Raw genomic sequence first — 25262 nt, forward strand, 5'->3', positions numbered from 1 at the left:
CGCCCAGTGGGCAGGTCATACCCTGTGGGTGCCCATGGGGGACCAGGTGGGAGCCCCGTACTCCCTGTAGACAGACGGAATACCCACACACAACCCAGGGGGCCTCGGCGTCTCTGACGACTGCCAAACACCGAGCAGCTGAGAAGTGGGGCTCCCACAGAAGCTGCAGCCCCAGCAGGTTGAAGATGTACCAGGGGATCCAGTGTCGAGGCCTCAAGTTGGGCCCTTTGGCCATAAATATGGAAGCATCAGGAAGCTCAGTGGGGCAAGGTGGGCACTCATGGCTGGAGACTTGTCACTTCCAAAGAGTTGAGAGAGAGCTACAGAGAAGCCCCCATGCTGGCGGACCTGGTGCTGGGCTGGCAGCGACTCCTCTGGAGGGGTGGTCCCCACAGTGCCAAGGAGTGGCCGTCGCCTGGAGTCCTGGGGCTCTCTCCCTGCTTGGCTCATGGGGGCATCTGGCCCCCTTTGGTTAGCAATCCCATCTGTCATTAGGGCCAGAGGTGGAGTTGGCTGAGGGGCAGAGCAGACCGTGACTAGGACACTGCTCCAGGGACCAGGGATAGACAAAAGGACCTTGGAGTCCACCCCCGTCACTCTGAGCGAGCTGTGTATCAGCTGTCCTTGGAAGCCTCGGGGTGCTCAGGAAGACTCAGGAAGCCCTGCAGAGGCTGCGGGCAGAGTCGGCCCTTGCCCACTGTCCCCTCCCAGGTGACCGGCCAGTCTGCCCCTCTCCTGCTTCTTCATGCTGCTACAATTCCTGGTCGCTCACAATGGCCAGACCCTGGGCCTCCCACTCAGACCTCTGTACTTCTGCATTCTGGTCTGTCTGTCTGGCATCCTGTCTACACGAGAGCCTCCACTTTCTTTCCCCAGGACTTTGTGAAGTGCCAACCTGATAATGCTATCCCTTGACTGGAACCCCCCAGTGTTTTGCCAAGGCCAAGCCCTCTGGGGGTCTTCAGCACGTGACACCCAGCTGGCCTCAGCCCTCCCTATTTCCCACTCCAAGAGCCAGTTCTGACAACCAACCTGCAACTCCTAAACCCTCCACGATCTCTCACTCCTGGGCCTTTGTACATGCTGTTTCCACCTCGCAGGGACAGCACTCCCTGTTCTTGCCTGGTTAACTCCTGGTGGTTCCTACCGATTATAATTTTTTCTTGACCATCTTTCCATGTGATTTCAAGTGCTTTAAACACAGGGACCTTGTCTTGTGTATCCAGGGTTTATTCTAGAGTTAGGTATGCAATACGAGCTGTATAATGCTCATGGAGAGCTGGATTCTCATTTCAACCTCTAATCCCAGCTGTGTTTGGACCCTGCCTCTCTCCCTTAGACCAGGACAGCAGCCCCCATCTGGGCTCTCTCCACAGACCAACTCTCCCATCAAGGTCCAATCCTTTGTGAAATAGAAGCTGACCGTGTGGTTCCCTGGGACTCTCTCCATGCTTCCCAGCCCTCTGCAGGAAGACCTCTGGGGATTATCACCTCCTGTCGCCGCTGGTCTCACACAAGGGTTTCCCAATCTTCTCAGTTCATGACACCCTCAGTGACTCAATAATAGTTTTTTATAGCATCCCCCAGCCAAAGAAGTAGCCAACAGTCTCACTCTTAAGCAGTTAAGCCCAAACAATAAATATTCATGTTCTAATAACTTAGAGGACGTTTGAAAAAAAAATGATAGACATAAATTGGAAGCAGTTCTCATAGGGGCTGACAGATGTCACCATATTTTTATAGCTATTTGAGATATCCCAGGAAGCCCCAGGGAGTTCACTGTGGCACCCTGGGGTGTCTCCGCACACAGTTTGGGAAACTTTTGCTCTTTCAGAAAGTTACGTGTGGTTCCCATATTTTCAGCTTTCCCCATGCCCCATTCCTTTCCCACATTTCCCCTCTGAAGTGCCACCCACCCCCTTTGTTAGTCTGGAAACCCTTCCGTGCACTGGTGTCCCTGTCCCCTCTTCTGTAGAACCTTCTTGGGCCCTTCGCTCCTCGCAGTTTCCAAGGCACCCAGGGGTCTTCTAACTGCACCACACAATTGATCCATGGGCTCCTGCTGCTGTGTGAGGTTTTGGAAACAGAGCGCTGTCTTGTTTCCCCCTGTGTCCCCAAGGGACTAGCAGAGCGCCTGTCCATGGGGAAGTGAACCTCCGTGTCTGCCCTTCGAGTCCCGGGAGATCCCTGTGTCCTCCCATGTCCTGTTTCTGCTCCGGGAGAATCTGCAGCCAGACTTGGAGCCTCAGATCGTGTTTCTTTTACTCACAATTATCCTGCATTTCCCAAGGCACCCATGCCTGGCCCTTCTCCCTCACTGGGGGCTGCTCTCCCTGCCTTAGTCCGGCCACATGGAGAGGTGCCCCCTGTGGAGTCATTCAATCAGAGCCGCAGTCACCTGCACCTTGCCTCTGTACAAAACTCAGGTCTGGGACTCACCCCCTGGGGGGCCAAACATGCAGAACCCCCCCCCCCATTGCCCTCATCCACACCTTCCTTCAGGGCTGCTTCCCACCAGTTGCAGGACAGACGTCAGCTTCAGTGTTAGCCTGAGCAGCAGGGACCCCTGTTACTTGGGAGTAGCCCTTCCTGCAACAGCCGGCACACAGTGACTGGACTAGGCTGGGGACGGGCCTGGTCATTTCATCCTGCCAGAGGATGACTGACCGCCCTCCTCCTTCCCTCGGCAGGAGAGAACTCCTGTGAACATCTTGCTCTCCAAACCCACCTCCCTGTCAGCTCTAGGAACCAGCCTGCAAGACGCGGGTTTAGCCAGCTCAAAAGCCATTAGCAAAAATGGTAAGTGCCTCAGCCTGGTCATCAAGGCTGACCGTCACGGTGGGCGGCTTCCTGATCCATCTCTGTCTTCTCCCTTCTCCTCCGCTGCGGACTCCCCTCCCCCCCCCACTCCCCCAACTCCAGGTCTTCTCTCTATGCTCTCCTCCTCGGCCTCCCCTTCCCGCGTGACTCCTCCAAGGCCAAGCCCCTCCTGGAAGCCTCCCCGCCCTCCCTGGCCTGTGATCCTGCCCGTTCTTGGCTTCCCATTGTCTGGTCTCCCCCGACGGCAGCCGTCCACGTCCTCTCTGGCTGTCATGTGCAATTTAGCTCATGTCTGTGTTTGTTTTCTAAATTAGAGGTCCAACTTCTCTGGGAAAAGAGCATGAGTGACTTTTTTTTTTTTTCAAAGGGGAAGGGTGGTCTCTGCCATTGTCAATGGCTCCGTGCTATGCACAGAGCAAAGACTGCGGCGGCTATGGAGTGGACCCTGTCCAGAGTGGAGGAAAGGTCACAAAGAGGGAGGAGGGGCACCCTCCCAGAATGAGCAGAGGATTGGTGAGCACTGTGTTTGGAGTTACAGCCTAGAGCCAGTCCCTTGGGTGTGTGGGCGACTGTCTCTACACCTGGTAGATTTCCCAAGTGTCAGGTTCAAAAGCAGGTTTCATGCCCTTCACTAGCAGCCCTCTTGCCTACTGCTGGGAACATGTGAGGCTAGTCCCTGTGTGGTGACAGCAGGGGTTTAGTGAGGGCTTGGGTTCCATATCACACAGGGCAGGCTTGAAGAGGCCAGAGGACTGTGGCTCTTACCAGGGGAGTCCCCAAGGAAGAGGACCCTCTTCTGCACACTTTCCTAACCACCCCACCCCACCCTCCTGTGGAAAACACGCACCACAGTGACTGCTCTGTGCAGGACAGGGCCTGCCCACGGCTCAGAGTGATGGTGGTTGGTTCCTGCAGGAGGCCTCGCAGCCAGGAGATCTGAGGATCCACACAATGTGCTTCCTCTCCTGCGTCTCCCATACTGATTGTTTGGAAGCAGGCAGGAAGATAGCCTCCCCTCTGGCCCTCAGAGTCTTCATCGGTAAGATGAAGTGGTCCTTCTCATCTGGGTAAGTTATGGCTGTGTGAAGCTACAGGAAAGCTTTCTCCAGAGCAGAGCTAGGCTACCAGAGAGAATTGGGCAGCAAAAAGGAAAAATATCTGAAAGAAACCTATAACGATAAACCTCCCTCCCCTCTTGGATACACCCGCCCATTTAATTTATTCAGTTAATAAAACTTATTCCCCAGAGGGGAAGAGGCAGAGGTAAGCTGCAAACCAATCTGCCTGTGTGAGCAGGGGTTTACATGTATAGCTCATAATAATAATAAAAAAAGAGTAATTAAGAGATGTATTGAAGTATGCAGAAATCCTGAAGGACACCGAAGATTCCAATTCGAGTTACTGTCCTTGGCGCAAATTTAATTCCAGGGGGAAGAGATAAATAAAAATAAAGAAAAAACAAATTCAGAACAGATGTTAGGCAAGCAATTTTTTTCACAGTAAGAATCATAAACATGAAGAACAGCCTATAAGGCAAAGTTGTTGATGCAAACAGCATCGAGCTACTAAATAAATAGTTAGATGGCACCGCAGGGACAAAGACACATTAAAATAGTCATTTGTCTGTCCCTGAGTATTTTTGCCCACACGTTATGCCCAGGCATGTATATTCTAGGGTACTGGAGGGAGGTGTGTGTGTGTGTGTGTGTGTGTGTGTGTGTGTGTGTCCTGTTACGTAGAATACGTGCAGGAAATGCATTTGTGTGAGCAAAATCAGCTCTCCCTAAAGGATGTGGGAGTATGTGTGGACTCCGAATAGGAATAGAGGGTTTGGCAAATCGAGGGCTTGGTATCATTTCTGCATAGACAAGGAGGCCAGGGGAGGAACCCCAGTGCCCGGGGAGGAATGTGCTGTCCTGAGCAGGGTCTTAGAAAGCCCAGATGTGGGACATTGAGAGAAAGGGAAATTTAAGGGCAGAAGAATTTCAGACAGAGCTGGGGAGTAACAAGAGGCTGGGAAAATAAATCAAAATGAAAACACAGACACAGGACTTCAGGGATGAGCAGCAGCGCTGAGATGATTCTAGTCCAGCCCCTGCCCTCTCACAGCTAGGGAATAAGGAGCAAAGAGAGGAGATGACTGGTTGCCATGCGCCATCTCCTGAGGGCCACCTCTCACCCAGGAGGACCCTGGAGGGGGGCACCAGGGCAGGATGGAGGTGATAGAGGCAAGGAGGTGAGAGGTCCTGTGTGCAGGAGTCGTGGAACTCTCCCAGAGCTGGTTGGAAAAGGGGCTCCCCAAAATGCTGGCTGACTGCAAGAAGGCCTTCCAAACCCAGGTCAGAGGAGCAGGGGACTCAGTCAGGATCCCCGCTACCCGGACAGTCTACACCAAGGGAGCTCAGAGTTCCTTTGATTCTCACGTCAGACCTGTGAGGTACACAGGCCTTGGGTGTTTTTTTAAGGTGAGGGGGTGGTTGAGTGACTCATTCTGGTCATTCAGAGTTAGGAAGACTTCAAATTCAGTTTTCTGATGCCCTAGGTTGATCCCCCAACAATAGGCTATTCAGAAATGACCCCTTGGAAGTGGGGCATGAGTGATCCAATAATGACTTGGGTGAGTGGATCCCAGCTGGTGCCATCAGAGGGGATCCTTCACCTTGTCTTTTTAACCTTTTGGGTCCCAAGATGGCCTTTCCTGGTTAGAAATCAATTTTGTACTTTGATAAGCTAATGATTGATGAGAATAATTAGGGGCCTCCCCCACCTAGAAGACTTGATTTTTAAGCACTACTTCCCCCTACTTCTTTCATGTTCTCTAAGAAAATAATACCCATTATCAAATTAGCAAAATAACAAGATCTTCTGTTTGAGGTTTCCTTGGGAAAGATCTGTTATAAAAGTCATGCATAAGAGGCAATTCATTTAGTCAACAAATATTTACTGAGCATCTATTTTGTGTTGGGCACTATTCTAGGCACTGAGGATATCAGGAGGAACAAGAGACAAAGTTCCTGTCCTTGTGGAGTTTGCACTCTTACAGGAGGACAGGACAAAAAATAATTACATCACCTCTTGTCAAGGCAGGAGTGTTTAGAGTCCCCAAAGCACAAGAAGAGACAGTGGAATGGGAGAGCTTTGGGGGTAGAAGGAGAACCCACACCACCAGCCTGTTCCTCTTGCCAACCACATGCCCTCTCAGTTTAGAGTCACACATTTCTGTGTAAGTTGGGGATCATATGCTCCGCCCAAACCAACTCCCAGTGTTGTTGGGCTGATCACGTGAGGTACTCTACTGGAAAACTATTATGGATTGACATTTAGTATGGAAAGGGGCCCAGGGAACAAAGACATGTCTTTCTTGCAGTTATAAACACAAGATAGACAGCTCATAGAGCTCTCCCAGGTCCATAAAGGGCCCCCTGAGAGAATGTCCACTGCAGGATTGTTTGCCAGAGGCCACTGGTGTCTCCCTTGGGGACAGGGGACAAGCAAGATGCATGCAGGTGTCAGGCAGCAGTTAGAAGCAACAGACTTAATGGGCACTCAGCAATGTTCTGGATCTTGAAAGTAGAGCGCTAAGGGAGGATCCAAGGCCTAACATGAAGTGGACACATTACCATCGGCACACACTAAAGACTGTCCAAGATGGCGACGCGCAGTTTGTAAGGACATGTCAAAGAGCACACATCAAGTACCCCGGGGATGGGAAAGGGGATAGGGGGAAGGCATGGGTGTGAATAAGCCAGCATAGCACGCAGCAGGCCTCCCCAGCTCTCCATCGTAGCAAAAATAAACACTCCCCAGGTGAACTTCAAATGGAGGCAGTTAGTAATTATTGGTTGTAATGTTGGAAATTCACAGTGATGAACTAACTGCCTTTATCAATGGCTGTTTTCCTATGTGGAATTCTTTAGGAGTAAATGCTGCTATCTTAGAGATCCAAGCTTTCTCTCACAGCCTGTTCTCCATATGCTAGTCCCAAGAGGTGTCCTGGAAAACAAAATCTGGCCTGGGGTCAAGTAAACACACACACTAGACTCCTCACTGGAGACTTTCCAAGCACATATTCCATGAAAGGTGCTGAGCTGTCCTCCCGGAAAGAGACCTGTGTTCTTTGACTAACCCCGCGTTTCCACCATTTGACTGGAGGGGACTCCCTGCTTTTATTTTCCATGTAACAATTATTATTGGTGATGGAAATGGTCCAAAGGACACACATTAGATTGTTGAATATGAGGTGGAAGATTCCAGATTCCAAGGACACCGGGAACTCTCCTTCCTTATGCACTGAGTGATCCTTAGCATGCTTCATTCTCAATGTCTCAGCAGCTCTGCTACGATCTGAGCATCTATGCCCCCACCCCCCAGTTCATATGCTGACCTAATCCCTAAGGTGGTGGTATCAGAAGAAAGAGCCTTGGGAGCCGTTCAGGTCAAGGCAGAGCCCTCTTGTAAGGGATTAGTTCCCTTTAAGAGTCCCAAAGGAGCTGGGCCCTTTGCCTCTTTCCTCATATGAGGACAAGGGAAGGTGCCACCCGTGAATCAGAAAGCAGACCCTCACTAGACATTGAGTCTACAGGAATCTTCCCATCCTCCATGACTGTGAGCAAGACATGCTGTTGTTTATAAGTTACTCAGCTTGTGGTGTTTTGTTATAGCAGCCTGAATGAACCAAGACAAGCTCCAAGGGACTACAGCAAAGATGAGATTATTTCCCCCTTCATCGGGTTCAACCCCTTTCATCTTTGGAACTGAAAGCCAGAGTCAGGGATTCAGGTTGACTCATCTTTGTCCTTACAATCAATGACTTGCTCAATTCTGCCTTTTTTTCCCTCCAGGACATTTCTTCTGCAAAACTCTCCCTCTTTTCCTGCCATTTCTGATAATGCAAATCACTGTTTTCACAACTGGACGAGTGGAATGTGCTTTGTTGGCCTGGGGATGTGGCTCAGTGGTAGAGGGCTTGCCTAGAATGTTCTTTGTTTGTTTTGTTTTGTGAATTCTGTCCTCCCCTGCACCCCTCACCTTGTCTTTCTCGCTCTGAGCATGCACACATTTCAGACCACCCACCTCCTTAGCACTGTCCTTAGGTCCATCTCAACTCCGGCCATTGACACGTCTGTCCTCTCTATTGCTGTCCCCACCATCCCCCTTTCCTGGCACACGGTCAGCTTCTAGTCTCCTTTGTGTCTCAGCCCTAGCCTCCACACTTCCCCCAAGCCTGTGTGCCTGGCCACTCCTCGCGGCCCCCTGCCAGCTCTCCCGTGTTTGGATGGCTGAGAAGCCAGTGCACCTCTCTCGGTGGGCTTGCTCTCCATGCAGGGTACAAAAGGGGAATCCAGCATGTCTCTTCCACAAAGGGTCCCATGTGCCTATGAAATAGTAAGAGTCTGTGAAAGAAAACCAGATTGATTAATAAGGGCCGGGACACAATCTCCACGGGTTACTTGCAGGAGGAAGCCCTGAGATGGAAGGTTCTAGAGAGAGAAGGAGAAGTAGCGAGCCCACGAGCAAGAAAGCAGAAGTCAGCGACACAAGGTGAAATTGATGTGAAGCCCAAGTGTCGCAGGGAGCCGGTGGGAAAGAGGGAACTTGGAGGCAGTGAACGCGGAATGGAAAAGCAGACACATAAATTGTAAAGGTTTGGCAGAGGGGGTGAGATAAGAAGAGGAGGAGCTCTGGGTGGGGACTGCTGGGAATTTATTAAAACGAACTGAATTTATGGTGCAGGGCAAGCATTCGTTGGTAATGGGACTAGTTTGGTAAAAAAATGTGCTCGATGGCTCCCAGCCAACAGGAAGTTGGAGGCAAGATCACTGGGGTTGTACATTCCAATCAGAAATGCGTGGTTCACATTGACCGGCTGGGTTCCAAAGTGCAAAGACGGGCATAAATTTCCTTTGGAGTTCACCCTGGAGGTTTGAAAACAGAAATAATGGCCACCTAATCACGGTGGAAGGGGAACAATAAAGCCGTGCTATAAAGGGTCCTCCAAATGTAACATGATGGGGTCACTATGGAAGACAGGAGAGCAGTTCCTCAAAAAACTAAAAATAGAATCGCTACATGATTCAGCAACCCCCACTTCTGGGTAGACACCCCAAAGAACTGAAACTAGGCACTTGAAAAAAAATATCTGCACACCCACAAGCATGGCTGCATTCATTCAGAGAAACAACCCAAGGGTCCACCAACAGACCAATTCATTAACAAAACGTGGACTATCCGTGCATGTGGCGGAATTCATTCAGCCTTGAAGGAAGCTCTGACACATGCTGCCGGGTGGATGAGACTTGAGGACGGCACACTATGGAATGAGGAAGACATGATGGGACCTCCATCCCAGAAACCTGGCTCATGACGTTCCTCCTGCCAGCCCAAGTGTGATGCATGGAGTCCAACCAGGAGGACAGGCTTCTTTCCGGGCATGTTACTTGTGATGTCTTGGGCTCGAGGCCCTGGAACCCATCAACAGGTGTGCATTTGGAGAAGGGTCAAATCCAAGATGCTGAGTGTCTATGTTGGGGTGGATATAAAGCATCCTACTGGGCTCTCAGCCTGAGGAGGACAAAGCAATGAGGCTTCCTTCTTACACCTGGGATGATCTGGGGAACCCAAACTCTAGCAGAGAAGTCTGTGGCTTCTGAAAAGCCTGAGAGCAGTCAAGAATCTTTTGGCTAAAGACTTTTGAAAGAAACCAGTGTCCATGGTGATTATGGGAAACAAACCGTGTTTGACAATGAGACAGAAAAGAGAGCCTGAAAAGTTACAACCTTCATAGGAAAGTGGACATTGTGTTCAACAACATCCCTATTGGTGGTTCATATGGACCAGACCCCGTATTAGCCCCAGAGAAGATGCTGAGGGGACCACCCAGAGAAGAGCTGGGTTTCCTGTGTCAGTTCAATACCTGGATGCCCACTTCCCCTGTGGCCCAAGTAGCATCTGGAGGTGCTGACAGGTGTGTTGTAGCATCAAAGACCACAATCACCAGGTCCACCTAACAAGTGAGGACTGGCCACCCACTAGCCATAGGTTCAGGGCAAAAGTTGGTAATTTCCTCTTTAAGCACAGGCAAATGTAGAATCACCTACTAAAAATGTCTTCTTAGTGGTTAACGTGGGTGTCCTGGAGGATATGTCAGAGACTCCAACTTTCATCAATTGGCCAATAACCTGAGAACTATACCCAGGGTGGGAAAACTTCATATGATGGGTTGCAGAATTCTTACAATTTAAGGGGAAGACAGGGAGACATGGTCTTAAGATGCAAGGGATAATCAAGGAACTTATTTTAGTAGTTCTGCTTTTGTAATCTGCCCCGGGCATGTAGGCATCATAAAACTTGGCCACGCCTTGCTAGGGAATTACTTAGCTATAGAAATGTTACACACAGGACTGATCAGGAATAATTGGAATACATAGTAAACGACTCACACTCTGAAAGACTTAAGAGACCTAAGGAAGAAAGGAGAATGTGTTCTAGTTTAAAGATGAACTTCAATTATTCAGAATTTAGTAGAATTTCAAACATGCATATGTGACATATGATGTTTTATTTTGATATGTATGCTAATATCCAGAGGTAATTATGATTGAGAAATTTAGATGCTGTAGGCTTACCTTTTGCCCTATGTGAGGAATAAGTCTTAGAACTGGTATTTTAATCATTCAAGGGTTCTGAGAAGATAAAATGTTTTTTTTTCTCATAAAATAGTGATCAAAAAGGAACTATCAGCTCTATGTAATTTAGAGTGCATTGCTTCTTTGAGTTTAGTGATGATTTTTTTAAAATTATGAAATCAAAGATGGCATGTCATTCTTCTCTTTAGAGAGAAAAGGAATGCTTTTTGCATTCTCAATTAATTAGACTTAAGAACCTCAAGAATTGAGTTAAGTTTGTGCAATTTTTGAGATTGTCTGTGCAAAGGAGTTCTTGACAAAATATATATGCATAAAGCCATGTGCTATCAGGACTTACTTCCAGAAGGGAATGCCTGACGAATGTCACAATGATTCATGACCATGTGATGTAACTCTATTATGCATTTTTGAGTTGAGCAACTTGGATTTGTTGCAGGTACAATTCAATTAAATATGGAATTTATTCTTTGAACTTATTAGCTAGAGATAAAGCTTTTATGCAACTTTAATTTGAGACGTTCTGTTGTTTGGGAACACACCTGTGCTGGTTGTCATTTGGGGGATAAAGAAGTTATTGATGCCATATTCAATTGTCCCTGATGGAGCATGGCTCCCTCCCACCTTGAGCCTGAGATACTACTGCCTGTGCTGGATTTGGGATGTGAACATCGAGAAGTGCAAAATGAAAGCTGTGGCTTGCTCTCCAGCCTCTGCAACCTTTCATTCTTTCCTGCTAGGTGCTCTGTCCCCACCTTCAGTGTGCCTCAGCCCTGGACCAGAAGAAGCCCAGCGGTGCCCCCTGAGACCTGACTTCCTCAGCCCGGATCTATTCCAGCCAGAGTGGCCCTTTCCTCTGTAAGTAATGTTGGGACCTTGGTGCTTTCTGAATTCTTGGCTTACATCATCACATCACCAGGTCTTAGAACTGCTGTCTATACCTGATCCAGCCCCAGGCCCTGACACCTGCATGCATTCCCACCAGACTCCCTTTGTAGAGGCTTCCCAGGTTCCTGAACCCCCTCCTAGTTGGGCCCACGTGCCCCAGGCAGACGCTCTGGTTGGTTGGCTGCTTTACTGAACACCTGACTTGTCCAGCTGACATCTCCTCCGCGGGCAGCTTTCCCCCAGGCCCTCCACGCAGCCAGCATTTGCTAGAATGGATAATTGTCAACTCACACTGCACTTACCATCAACTTTTCCATACTTAGCCCACCCCAAGTAAATGGGCAGTTTCTAGCCCTTTCCGTCCTGCTGCCCTATCCCCCAGGGGTAAATATTCAGCTGGCCAAACCTTTCAATGCAGGAGAGCCACACAGATTCCTTAGATATTCACACCCAACGCAAAAACCTCACAGAGAGATGTTTTAAATTGTTAGTACAGTTTTGTAAGCCTTGTGACCAGAAGGATTCTGGGCTAAGGCTGGGAAATAGTTTCCACAATGGTTTGTGATTTTCAAGAATAAGAAGGTATTATTGGGCAGGGGGTGCCTGCCCTGGGCCTGCAGCCAGGCGCATGAGCCCAATTTCTGAGGAAGCCTTTCAGGTTGGATTCTGCGGCAGCTGTCAACAGTGGGCTTTGACTGATTTTGTCAGTGGTTTCTCAATCTTAAATCTCAATCGGCGACAAAGCAGCTTATAATCTCCTAATGTAGACTGGCAGGGGTTCAGTCATCAGCTTGGAATTATCCAGTTTATAACTGGGAAAGACTTGGGATATCATTTGGTCCTTCAGTTTTCCAGTGGCTGATCTTGACTCACTAGTGGTTATGGAATCCATTGAGAGCGTCATGTCCAGCTTGTGATTTTATTTTAATGAAGAGAATGGAATAGATCAAAGTGGTTCTTACATAGTAGATAAGGTGTTATTTTGTAAAATGTTTATTTCGAGTGGGCGTGTGGACACTGGATTGCAATGGTCAATCTTTTCTTTACTGAGGCTTGTAATTAAATAGGGTCAAGGTCACTGATCTAGTCCAAGTGTCTAAGTAAACTGATGTTGTAGAGGGAAAGTGACTGGCCTCAGTCCACTAAGTTAATGAGAGAATGGGTGCTGGAATTTGTAACCCCAGTTTTCAATCATGCTCTGTTGGATGTTTCTACCCAAAGAAGATGGAATTATTATAGGCCCTCCATCTGCAGCACTGTGGGTCACAAGCCTTGGACAGCAGTAGTCACTAAATAGCCAGCAGCCCTCACTTCCGTGTTCTCATAGAAAGGGTGGGTATGGTCTGAGACAAGTGGGGTGAAAGAAGAATCAGAAGTGCAGGACTTTAAGTGAACTTCAGAGAGGTCTTTGCACCAAGTCTAGGAAACAAGATGGCCTTAACCATAGGGATGCTTTGTGGCCGTTCACCATTAGGTATGACAAGAGGTCTGACCATGGCAGGAAGGTGAAAAAGAGTCAATGAAAGAGTCATTCAAGAGTTGTAGGACTCTAGAAGAATCCCTCTGCCTCCCTGTGGTCTAGGATGCTTATTTATCTGAGGACAATTTTTCCACTGGGTAACTCTGCCTGTCGGGCCATGCATTGCCTGATGTCCCATTGACAGCTTTCTTCCTGTTCTCCAAGGCCTCCTGTTGTGTCAGGGTATTCACTTTTATAACAGAATGGCTCCAATAAATGCAATAACAGTTTAATAAATTCCATTCATTTAAAAATGTGCACCTATAAGCTTCATGTTAGGGACTAATCTATTTTGATCAGTAAGAATATTGACACTTAACTCATTGAATGACTCCCAATAACTAGGGCACACAGACTACCGGGTGTCGTGTTAATCTTGGTTCCAGACTCACCTGACCTGAGACTGGTGATTCCCAGCTTCCCTTTCACCACTGTCATGAAAGAATAGTTTGACAAGCTGGGGTGCTGGTGTCTACACGGTGCCCACAGTTTGGCCTCGTGGTCAGAAATGTGAGGGTAACTTAGAATTTCTGGGCTGACTTCATGGGTACTGTTTTCTCTCCTTGACTATAATATATTTTCATTGTCATCAATTCCTCTGGAAACTGAGCCACATTTTGAGGTTAAACACTTAGCACCGAGCTTCCCCCTGAGGTCTGCACTCCAGCAGTAGAGACTTAAGGTTTCTGGGCATTTGTGTCTATGAAGCTCTTCTGCACTCAGCCTGATTTGTTCCCTTCTTCAACATGAGTGATTCTACAGAGCTCAGTCCAGTGTAAAAACAAGTGTAATCTGGGCTGGGGATGTGGCTCAAGCGGTAGCGCACTCGCCTGGCCTGCGTGTGGCCCAGGTTCCATCCTCAGCACCACATACAAACAAAGATGTTGTGTCCGCCGAAAACTAAAAAATAAATATTAAAAAAAATTCTCCCTCTCTTTCTCTTTAAAAAAAAAAAAAGTGTAATCTCCAGGCGTCAGGTGCCCTGCTTGAGTGTGAAAATTGTGTTTCCTCGAACAGATTAGCAATAGCTTCCATCCTGCCCCAAACGTGGGCACATTTTTAAGCCCAATGTATCCAGATGTCTCATGTCTTGTAAGTCAACTACCACATGACACAGAGGACCATGTGGCATCCTTCAGAGCCCTGTGATCCCCAGAGTTCTTGATCTGTGACAGTAGGCTGAGGGAATCTCCCACGAGCTGGCGACATAGCCGCTGGACTGTGTTAAGTGAACCCTCTCTCCGCTGCCCTCCACCCTCGTCTAAAGGGTCCATAGCATGGTGTTCGAGAGCACTTACCTAAGAAAATTCTCACACCTCGGTCACTTCTAGAGCTCAAGCTCTCCTGATAGATGGCACCAAGAAGCGGAGCTCACAAAAGTGTTAACATGACCTTATTATTTTCATAGCTGGTGCCACATGCTTTTCCAGACATATGACAAAGTCCTCAACTTTCTTTCTGCTGGGTGACAAAGTGCTGTTAGTTCATGCATGCTAGCTAATTTAAAAATGCTGCTAAAGACCTCCAAGTTGGAGGCACATGAGACACCTCCCCTTCCTGTGGCATGAACTTTGACACTTAGTGTCAGCCCTTTTCACCCGAGGCTTATTTGCTTGCTAAAACAAATATTTTCAGCATGAGGAGCCAAGGTTCCCTGGGAGGTCGATTGCTTCAGGTTATGATACCACTAAGATGTTCTTGGGATACCCTGCTGCTGCAGATATAAAAAGCTATACAAATAATATTCAGATAGGGTATTTGATGTGGTGTGTGGTTAGGCATTGCAATGAAAGAGAGAAGTTGGAAATATGCATAGAAGTTAACAAATGATGAAAGTGACAGTTGATAAAAGTAGCATTTCAAACCAGTTAGAAAAAGATGAATTTCCAGATGGTATACCACCATCTAAAAAATGGTGGATCCTGCATTAATCAGCTTTCAGGCATTAAAACAAAATGTCTGAGATAACTAACTTATAAATGGTTTATTTGGGCTTATAGTTTCAAGAGGTTCTGGTCTATGATCAAGCTGATCCATTGCTTTGGGCTAGTGGAGATGCCTGATGACAACAGCAGGGAGCACATGGCGGAGCAAACTGTCACCTAATGGTCAGAAAGCAAAAGAAGATGAAGGTCTGGGGCTCCCATAAACCCCTTTGAGGGCACAACCCCAGTGGCCTAAGGACCTCCCACTAGGCCCTACCTCCTAAGGGGAGTACCACCCAGGGGACCAAGCCTTTAACACGTGGGCCTTTGGGTATCAACATCCAAATTCTAGCAGATCCCTACCTCCACCCTTGCCCTCACATAAATTCCTGCTATGTCAAACATCCTAGTGTGTGTGTGTGTGTGTGTGTGTGTGTGTGTTGCGAAGACTGAGTCCAAGGTCTCATGCATGCTATCCAAGCTCTCTGCCACTGAGCTACATCCCCAGCCCAAACATTTTAAGTTTTTTAATTGAAATTCTGAAATCCTAGAAAAATGAAAACTTTGGGGGGGGGGGTAATATCCTTGATTAAGAGAGCCTTTCTGAGATATAATATACAGATGTTGTTAAAATTAAGTTCATTAACACAAAAATGTTCTCCTATTAGAAAAAGTACACAATAAAGTCAAAGACAAATGATCACAAGGAGAAAACATTTGCAACACATATTAAAGATAAATGGTTACTTTTGTTCCTATGTAAAGAGCTTCTACAAATTAACTGGAAAAATATTAACAACCCAATAGAAAAGAAGCAACAGATTCCTCAGAAAACAGAATACAAAGGATTTGAAACATATGAAAAAATTTTCAAACTTGCTCATCATTAGAAAAGTGCAAATTATAACTACAGTTATAATTGTGACCACTGATTTTAACTGCAGACATGTTAGGGACCTGCGGCTCTCCTATGCTTATTTATGGGGTGTAAATTGATATAATCCCTAGAGAGAAACTTAGTAATACTTATCCAAATGAAACAATGTAAATAGCCTTCACCTAATAATTTCATTTCTAGAAATTGACCCTACAGACACACCTAGGCAGAGGGCAATGATGTATGTGTGGGAGTATTTACTGCAGAATTGTTTGAAAAAGCAAAAGATAATCATCAACTAAGGACTTATTTTAAAAATCAGGATATATCCATACAATCAAATCCTTAATAAAAATAGAATAGCATTTAACAAGAATGAATATATTGAAATAGGACAAAATTTCCAAATGCTATTAATGAACAAAACAAGATCAAAAATAGTGTGGGGCTGGGGTTGGGGCTCAGTGGTAGAGTGCTTGCCTAGCATGTGTGAGGCCCTGGGTTCGATTCTTAGCACCACATATGAATAAAAAAAATAAAGATTCATTAACATCTAAAAAAATTTAAGAGAAAAATATTGTGTCTACCTAAAATTAAAAAATAAATATTAAAAAAAAAAAGAACCGTGTGTATCGTAAATGACCCAACTGAGTGTGGGCAGCAGAGCTTGCCTCTGTGGGGAGGTGGCTAAGGGTTCGACCGGGAACAGGTGTGCTTCTCTGTATTCTCAATTGCTCTTTATGAATTGTGCATGATATTCATGTTTGCCTGCTCACAGCTAATGTTCTAAGGGGAATGTAGATTATGCAACAGAGCTGGCTTCGTGGAAGGACCCAGGGACGTGCATGCCACTTAGTAAGACAGAGCAGCATAGGGGATGGGTGCCAGGAGCCATCAAAGTCAAGTTCAACAAGAGGAAGCCGAGTGTACACTAGTGATCAAAACCCAAGTGATGTGGAGGCAAGAAGAAGTGGGGCTGAGGCAAATAAAAGCAGTGCTGCAGAGCCAGGGCTTCAAAGACAGGCGCGGTGAGCAAGGGGAGCTTGGCACGGGGCCTTTGGTTGTCGCTAACGAGCCCGGCTTGGGTCTCTACGTAAGTAATTAGTAGCAACAGCTCAAGAAAGGCTTGTTTTCCACTGGATTACAAAGTCAATTACGAACTGGCGGGGGCATAATCTCTATCCTGTTTATGTTGAATCACCAGTGCATGAGGATTATGTTGAAATCATCCTTATCAAGTTTGGGAAGGGATATCAATCCAATTTGGGCTCATCCTTCCCAGAAAGAGGCCACAGGTGATCACTACCTGGCGGGAAGCTATCCTGAGCTTAGGTAAAGCCTGGCTTGCTTTGTGTCGCGTGGCTGATAGTACTGCTGTTCAACTCAGAAGTGGTCTTGTCAAGTGCCACGAATTAAAAAACAAAACAAAAAACCATGCGGTTGTGTACCAGTCCCTGGCTTCACATGCAAGTTCAGAGCAGGCAGAGGCCCTGAGTATGGTGGTATCTACACAGAGCCTGGCAAAGCAGGATATGTAGTTAGATGCTTGGTAAAGACATTTGTTCTTAGTGGTGGTGGTAACAGTGGCGGTAGTGATGATGAACACTGATGTCACTCCCTCTTGATAGAATCCTTCCCCAGCCATGTCCCCCTCTCCAACATAGCACTGAGTGGGAGGGGAAAGGGGGTGGAGCCTGTTCTACTTGTGAGCCCTGACCCCTGACTGAGCTGCCCTGACCACCAGATCATAAGCACAAATAGTCACCATGGTTGGCTGTCAGGTCCAGAGCAGTGAGGAGACCCTTGCTACCCACATTCTTCTGTGGGTAAAGGGCTTGCCATCATCTAAGGGCCCAGCGATCTTGTATGGTGTCCATAGTGTGAGGTTTCACTGGCCAAATGAGGAATCAATCTATTATCTCAAGTTTTAGGAGGACAAGATGGGATTCTATTTCCTAATAATAAAAGCAGTCTAAAATCAATGTCATTTAAACCACATTGTTTCCTAAAAGAAGGTTCTTTGCTGTCTGTTGAATGTCGTCCTCTTTGACATTCCCAATCTGTAAAACCGTTTTGCAGTAAGAAAGTACTATTTAGAGTTAGAAAGGAGCCTAGATACAGCCTCATTCAGCTCTGCCACTTTTGCCCCAGACCCAGATTGCTCGAGACCCGGGCGAGGACCCATTTACAAAGAAGTTGGCATCTCGTGGCTTTTCTTCTTCTTTATTTAAAGGAGAAAAAGTCATTGGCTTTGTATGAAGAAATTATGCCATCACCTTTCTTTTTCACCAGACGTGGGAACAAAGAGTAGAGATGATACTGCAATTTTGATCTCCGCAACCTCATTTGAAATCATTCTCTATGATTTAAGTTTTCTTGAAATAAGAAGGATAAATTGTGTGAACTTGTGTAAAGTTTGGGGAAAAATTTGATTGGACATCCTGTTGTCAAGGAAACCAATTCACTCCACCTGTCTCCCCACCCCTCACACACATACATCAGTTAGCACAGTGCTTTTTAAACTCTGCACCTGACGTTTTAAATCATTTAAAAATATCCAGAGTTTTCACTATGTAAGAAATCTGTATAAGAAGTACTAGAGGGAGGTGATTCCTTATATTCAAACTCAGAAAGGACTTTTTCTAATGCTGGTGAAGACACTATCATTCTGAGTCAGTGCTCCGTTTCAACACATGGGAGACAGCCCCCAAGGCCAAGGTCGAGTCGAATGTAGAAAGAGACTATTGGAAGGAGAGAGCTGGAATGAGAACCTTTTAAAAGTAATAGAAAGCACAAGAGTAAGAGAAAGGTAAACAGTCCAATCCCTTAAGACTTGATGGAGTGCATACCCGGGTAAAGCCAGAAGTTGGGCACAAAAAAGAAAACTAAACTGGGGGGGGGGTGTGCACACCTGAAATCCCAGTGGCTTGGGGGACTGAGGCAGGAGGATGGCAAGTTCAAAGCCAGCCTCAGCAACTTGGGGAGGCCCTGAGCAATTTATCAAGACCATGTCTCAAAAGAAAAAAGAAAAAAGTACTGGGGTGTAGCTTAATGGCTAAGCACTTCTGGGTCCCAACCTTGTCATACAGAAAAAGAAAGAAAAGTTAAGTGAAGGCCAAGTTGAACGACTCATAGGGTGAGGTGGAGTTGCTTCTTATTTAAAGATGAGCACTGTGTCCACATACCCATCAAACCTCACTGCACCGTTAACATCAGGCTTGGCAAAAGGACTTGCCTTGGCCTTACAAGGCTCACACTGTGCCTCCACCCCTGATTTTGGGTTTGGCCACATAACTTCATTCAGTTGATAGGATGTTAGTTAACATGGTGAACCACTGCTTCCTGCTCTCTTGAGTCTTTGCCTTTGCCATGAGAAGACTCTGCCCTGATGAGCCTGCTCTTCATGGAGGAGGAGAGTGAACAGCAGACTCAGGACGGGTCCCCTCCCAAGCAGACCCACCAGGAAGTCCAGAGGGGCCTTCCTGCCAAGCAGGGCTTAGACGGGCCCACTCCAGCCAGTGTTTAGACATAGATAATAAATTGTGGTTTACGCTACTGGGTTTTCTTTTGGGGGGGTTGTTATGCAGAAATGACAAAGTAATAGAGGATAACTAATATACAAAAATTTATTAGTTTTTCAGAATCATAAAAAAATCAAGGAGTAGATAGAAACGCTTAGCCAGAACTGTGGGTCTCTTGGGTACAGCCATCTCCACAGAGTAGAAGCCAATTCTTTTCAAAAACGATCACTGAGAGAACAGATGTCCCCGAATCCTATGAGCAGAAAGGCTTACAAACCACTGGACCCCATTAGGCTGTGCAGTGGTCTAACAACAGAACATGAATGCCCTAAAAAAGTTTCCATTGACCTGGGGATCAGGAAAAGGCCACTAGTTGTGACCTGGTGACTAAGGAGAAGCTATGTAAGGACAGGACCCTGGTATGGAGGAACAGTTGAAGACCAGTGTGATTGACACCTGCTAATCTTTTCTTTTTTAATTGTATGTGTACTGTACACGTATAGACAATATTTTTTTTAATATTTATTTTTTAGTTATCGGCGGACACAACATCTTTGTTTGTATGTGGTGCTGAGGATGGAACCCGGGCCGCACGCATGTCAGGCGAGTGCGCTACCGCTTGAGCCACATCCCCAGCCCACACCTGCTAATCTTGAATAGAGAAAGTGGCCTGAGCGTGGGCTTGTGCACCAGATCTGGACTTTTAGAAACAGAGGAGCACACTCTGAGGCATAAAAAGAGAAAATTCAGGAAAAGTAAAGGGAAGAGCTATGTTATTCCACACAGGGCCATATTTCCCAGTGTTTTCAGGACAGTCTTGGTTTCTACCATTATCCTAAGCAATTATAGCATTTCCTTTTACTCTCCAAAGTTTCCTGGACTGGATGATAAATTGTATGATAATAGTATTGCTGGCAGGGCACTGTAGCCCTAGGGTTGAACCACACAGGTCCAAGAAAGATTTTCATGAGTTCATGGGGCGAGACCCGTCCTGGTCATCAAGGCAAATTGACCTTCTTGCTCTGAGGCCTGGAGGGCCACATTGTCCCAGTGTATCCTTCTCATAGTGGTAGGAAAGTGGAGATAAAGGAACCCAGTCCGGCAAGCTTTGAAGGCCTAGAGTGTATTTCAGGCTGCAAGGTGCTCCCCGCCACCCCCCCACCCAGGGGTTCTTTAGGAACGTTGTCTATACGGCCAGGAACCCCCTTTGTGGACCCTTGAAAAAGAGAAATACTGTAGCATTCCCATTCTTGACATTACATCAGTTCAGGATTCAGAAACCAAGATAGATAGAAGAATTAAGCTCCGTTCTTACCCACACAGAGATCCATATTGTTTTCTGAGCTCCATTTGGCTTTCCCAGAAACCCTGAGGAAAAACAGGGCACTATAGTGAGAAAAAGATGAAGCAACATTTCAATTATTCAAACTTATTCAGAAACAAAAAAAGATTTGGAACAGCCAGAACACAGTTATATAAACAATAAAAAAAAAAAAAGAATTGAAGTTATATTGCTTTCAAGTACTGTGGGGTATGGGATAAAGGAATAACTTTTAAAAAAATTCTGCCAAGTAAAGCTCTCAGCAGTTCTGCGTTAATGGACAGAGGAGATCATCAGGACTTAAACTATTTGTGGATAATTGCTGCTAAAATATTTGAAGTGGTTTGCTTTCTCAACTGTAATGTTCCCCTCTGAGATTTGGTTCCTGTTCCTGTCATTCTTGGCCAAGTCCCTCTTCACGGGCCTATGTCTGTGAACTTCCACTGCGTCCGTCTGAACCATTACATATTTGGAATTCTTGTGATCCAAGTGAGATTTTAAGTAAAACCAACATATTCAGCAGCACATAAGGACCTTCGAGTAACTTTAGGATGAGGCGCTACGTACATCTCATGGTGAAGTGTACCAAAGATGCCCATGGGATGGGCGGGGTGGAGGTCAGATGATCCTAGGTCCACTGTGCTGTAGGGTTAGGGTCGTGTGATGGAGATGGGTGTGTGTGCAGGCACGGGGAAGTCCCGTGGGTTGGGGTGGGAATATGTCAGATGTGGTGGGAGTGAAGTGTACATGAAATGCACCTGGGTTGGGTGGGCGTGGGTGGAAAATTCTAGATGTGGTGTGGGCATGTAGTAGATGAGCAGGTGCACAGGGCTGGAGTGGAGAGTCAGGGGTTAGAAACGGATAGTTCCTTTCCTGAGTAGATGCATGCTCTCTTCTCAATAACGCCATTGAATTTCAAAGTGCAAGTCAGTTCTCTATCAAGGAAAGATTATGTGAATGGAAAAGCAAGCCGTGCAATGAGTACATTCTAGAAAGTGCTTGGCAGGGTTTAGTACATACAGAGATGACGGCTGAGAAGGAGCATATGTGGGAAGTCATCCAGAGGCAGCGGCTCTGTGTTCTCCTCACATCGACAGTTAACACTGTCCCCCTCAAAATGTTAATACCAAATTAATGACTCAGTGGAACCCGGCAGATCATTTCCCCCTAGCTCCGTGTGAAGTTTACTTTCTTTACGTTTCCTATCTGGTTTGTTGTTCTATTTTGACACTTTTAAATTTCTTCACACTTGCTGCAAGGATCCACAGGAAGCCTCAATGAGCTGTTGTCTGTGGGTTTGAGACTTGTGAACTGGTCACCCTGGAGAGAGCCATGAGAGAAGAAGGTGTTTAAACCAAGCCAGGAAGAGAAAAACAGCCCACAGTGAAGGGCAGAGAAAGGACGAGAGGACTGGGAAAGAAATTGGGAGGAAAAGGGACAGGAATAGTTGTGGTCATTTTCTATCGAGCGCCAAAGGCCAGACTTTGCAGGGCAGGGACAGGGGAAGTGGCCAAGAGTTTTAGGGGTTATTATCAGGGTTAACCCAAACTCTTCCTTCCTGCTCTTGTGTGGCTCTTCATACTCAGGATCTGTTGGCTCCTGATGTTGGGTCTGGTGTCCGGGTCCCTTGAGTTGGCAGAATAAACCAACAGCCCTCTGAGAAATCCAACGTGAGGGAAGAGCAAACAAAACTGTAGGCCATGGGGACCTGGGTGTATCTAGAAATAGGTACTGGCCATTTCCACTTGCAGGTCGCTCTGGCAGATCAAAGGTGACATACTTAAAATAAAGCATGCTTTTTCGCCGCACCAGCGACCCCCAGCCTTCCCCTGTGGTCACCCCACGGGCACTCTCTGCATCAAGACTCAGGCTGATGTTAGACTCATCTTCCCTTCAATCCTCTGCACCTTACTGGTCACCAGAGTTCTTAATTTTGTCCCCATGTTCTTTTCTGTTGGCTGTTGTCCCCACCCCGCACCAAACCCTTTCCCTATCAGCCTCCATGTCAGCCACACTTAGATTCTTGTCCCTTGAGTATTGTTCTATTTTGATGTCCCTCTACTACCCAGAGATGGTGGTGGATGAAGAATCCTTTGCTCGCCCTCCTGGCCTGAGGTGTGTTGCCCATCTCCCTCACACAGCCTCCATCCTCAGCCTCCTTCCCTGATCTTTGGCTTCTAGGTGCTCCAGGCAGCTGGCTGACCTTTGCCACCCCCTCCTGTTGCTGTGTCCCCTCACATGTGGCTCCTCACCTGGCATGGTATCCTTGTCTACAGCACCCCCAGGACCCCCTACTTTAGGAACTCCCCCAGGATGATTCTGCCCTGACACATCTCCTTCTCCTCCAAAGCAGAACCACAGCTACCATCTGTACTGCCCAACCGAGCCCAGGGCACCTCCCACCCGGCGCTGGACACCATTGTTTGGTGGTGCACTTGAGGGTATGAGTTCTACCGCTGCGTTCCGGGATCTGGCATATTTCCATGCTCAATAAATGGGGTTTGGGGTGAATGGATGAACGACAGAACTTCCCTGGCCTCAGCAAGTCAGGGCCTTACCTGGCGGAAGAATGTCAAGTTGCCAATAAAAGGAGAAGGCCTGGGATGTGGGACGCCCAACTCCTCCAGCCTTGAGAACGCCGATGTGGAGTACCTGGAGGGAGAAGCCAAGTTCAAACACCAAGAAACTCAAGTTTGAGTCATGACTTTGACCCTGTTAGGAATCAGAAATCTTGAGTTCCCTGGAAGGAAGGACAGGAGAATACGCACCGAGTTGACCCATCTAAGGGCAACTGAGGGACAGAGTCCTGTGGCAGGACGGGAACTCAGCAATGCCTCTTCTTGAGTGGCAGGTTAAAGATCAAGGGATCCAAAACCTCAGGGCTGGGTCTGCCTGAGGGATGAGGGGGTCCGACTGCCCCCCCCTCCCTGAGAATCCCATCAATAAACTTCCCAAAAGGAACCTTACCCTGTTCGGTTCCTCTGCCTATCAACCTGCCATGAGTTTGGAAAGCCAGGTGACAACCAGCAAAGGCAGAACACAAGTCTTGCGTGCATCTGCTTGTTCTGTTGATCAACACTGACTTCCCCTCCATACATAACCTGTCCCTCGTCCCAAGAAAAAGAAGGACAGGGGCCAGCCATAGAGAGGAGATCCTGTCACCAACCGCTTAGGACCCCTTCGAGTCTTGTTTTCCTGGCCTGAGACCATATGGAAAACAGATTGTCTTAACCCCAAATCAGGAAGTGTGGTCCGACAGATTTCTGTGCCACTTCCCAGGAGAGAGCGGCAGTCTGAGAAGTGCAGCGTGGCTGTCACAACATTGGAATTATCAGGATAGTTTAGCAGTTTATGGGAACAGAGGGAGAACCCAGCTAAAGTCAGAACTGGCTCCGAAAAACCTGGACATATGGTTCGGATCCCTCACCAGCCAGCCAGTTAGGTCGAAAGTTCAGTTAGTTCAGAAAAACCCATGAGTCCAACTGGGCGTGCAGCACCATGCAGAAATCAGCCAAATCACGATTTAGGGGCAAGGCAAAATAACAGGGAATAACACTATTATCCGGCTTCCTAGAAGCACCAGAGCTCAAAAAAAACAGTGTCAGGAGAATCGCTCGCTTATGGGAAGGATGGAGTACTTGCTACATTTTTTGACCTTTTCCACCTGTAGTCTGATAAGGAGCACTTAAGAACATTTCAGCCAGTACTCAGATATTCAGAGAAAGGACGACAGAACTTAGGTTCTGAGTTTGCATTATCCTGAATAATAGGTCTATTTTAAAGAGCCTGCAAAAAATAAAATAAAATAAAGGGGCTGCAGGGGAGACCCAAGCAGGGTGATGGGGAGGGTACTTCTCCTCCCAGCTCTCCTAAGATTTCCATCTGGGGCATTATTAGGTTTGAATGAATTCCCAGGACGTCACATTTAAGTCCATGTTCAAGTGTAATTATAAACCCTCCTCCAGAGCCACAGTGAATTACACGGATTAGTCATGCCAATATTCCTCTTCATTAGTGCATGTACCAAAGGTTGACGCATAGCATAGCTGGTGAAAGTTGTTCTTTCAAGGGGGTGATGATATTTTAAGCAACTACCACCCTTGCACCTAAGGGGAAAGATCACTTAACATTTTCTTTAACGTCCTCACATTGGGAGTCTATGTTGATTTCTTCATCAATTTTTTTTTTTTTGTGTGTGTGTGTGAATTATTTTCTAAATGGAATCTCTAATGGGTGGAAAGAACTATGAAGATCTTGGGCCACGTAATTACATCTTAATTTTGTAATTAGATGTCTTGATTGTCTAATTAAAGGACAAGAAGTCTGTGCCTAATTACACATGCTAATTATTATGCAAGTCCATGCCCTAATTATGTAACTGCACTTACAAGAACACTGCCCGTGTGTCTCTGCACAAAATTTAGACATTTTCAAACATATGGCATCAAGCAGAGAGTGTCCTGGCCGCAACCACAAACTTCACTCTGCAGCCTGGATTCAAGTGCAGACTGTGAGCGTGTTCAGCTGGGGATTGGCCCAATATCGTCATCAGTAACCACAGTCCCTGCACCCAAATCTGCAGGGAGAGAAGTCTGCCACCAGACTTAGAGCAGAATCTCGTCTTGTTCTTACTTCCTTCTCCGCACACGCGTCTCCTGCTGTCTGGCCCCAGGGTCCACACACAGCCTTCTGTCTCTACAGCTCTGCACCCAAATCCATGGACTCCACTTGTATTGGGGTTGATAAGT

At 46.9% G+C, this 25262-nt stretch overlaps 1 protein-coding gene and 1 long non-coding RNA gene across 2 annotated transcripts in view; one reads left to right on the forward strand and one right to left on the reverse strand.

Moving 5' to 3' along the window:
- Tbxas1 (thromboxane A synthase 1) overlaps positions 1–25262 on the reverse strand; it is a 154775-nt gene that overhangs the window by 100739 nt on the left and 28774 nt on the right. The window contains exons 2-3 of the mRNA XM_027952143.2: positions 23073–23166; positions 20509–20561 (exon numbers count right to left, since the gene is read on the reverse strand). Coding sequence (XP_027807944.2) covers positions 20509–20561; positions 23073–23166 — 147 coding nt within the window. The remainder of the gene's footprint in view (positions 1–20508; positions 20562–23072; positions 23167–25262) is intronic.
- LOC139705485 (uncharacterized) overlaps positions 2719–25262 on the forward strand; it is a 46884-nt gene continuing 24340 nt past the window's right edge. Inside the window, exons 1-2 of the long non-coding RNA XR_011707441.1 lie at positions 2719–2799; positions 11204–11321. This is a non-coding gene — a long non-coding RNA (uncharacterized lncRNA). The remainder of the gene's footprint in view (positions 2800–11203; positions 11322–25262) is intronic.

This window comes from Marmota flaviventris, chromosome 1 (genome assembly GCF_047511675.1).
Source record: "Marmota flaviventris isolate mMarFla1 chromosome 1, mMarFla1.hap1, whole genome shotgun sequence".
NCBI classification, from domain to species: Eukaryota; Metazoa; Chordata; class Mammalia; order Rodentia; family Sciuridae; genus Marmota; species Marmota flaviventris.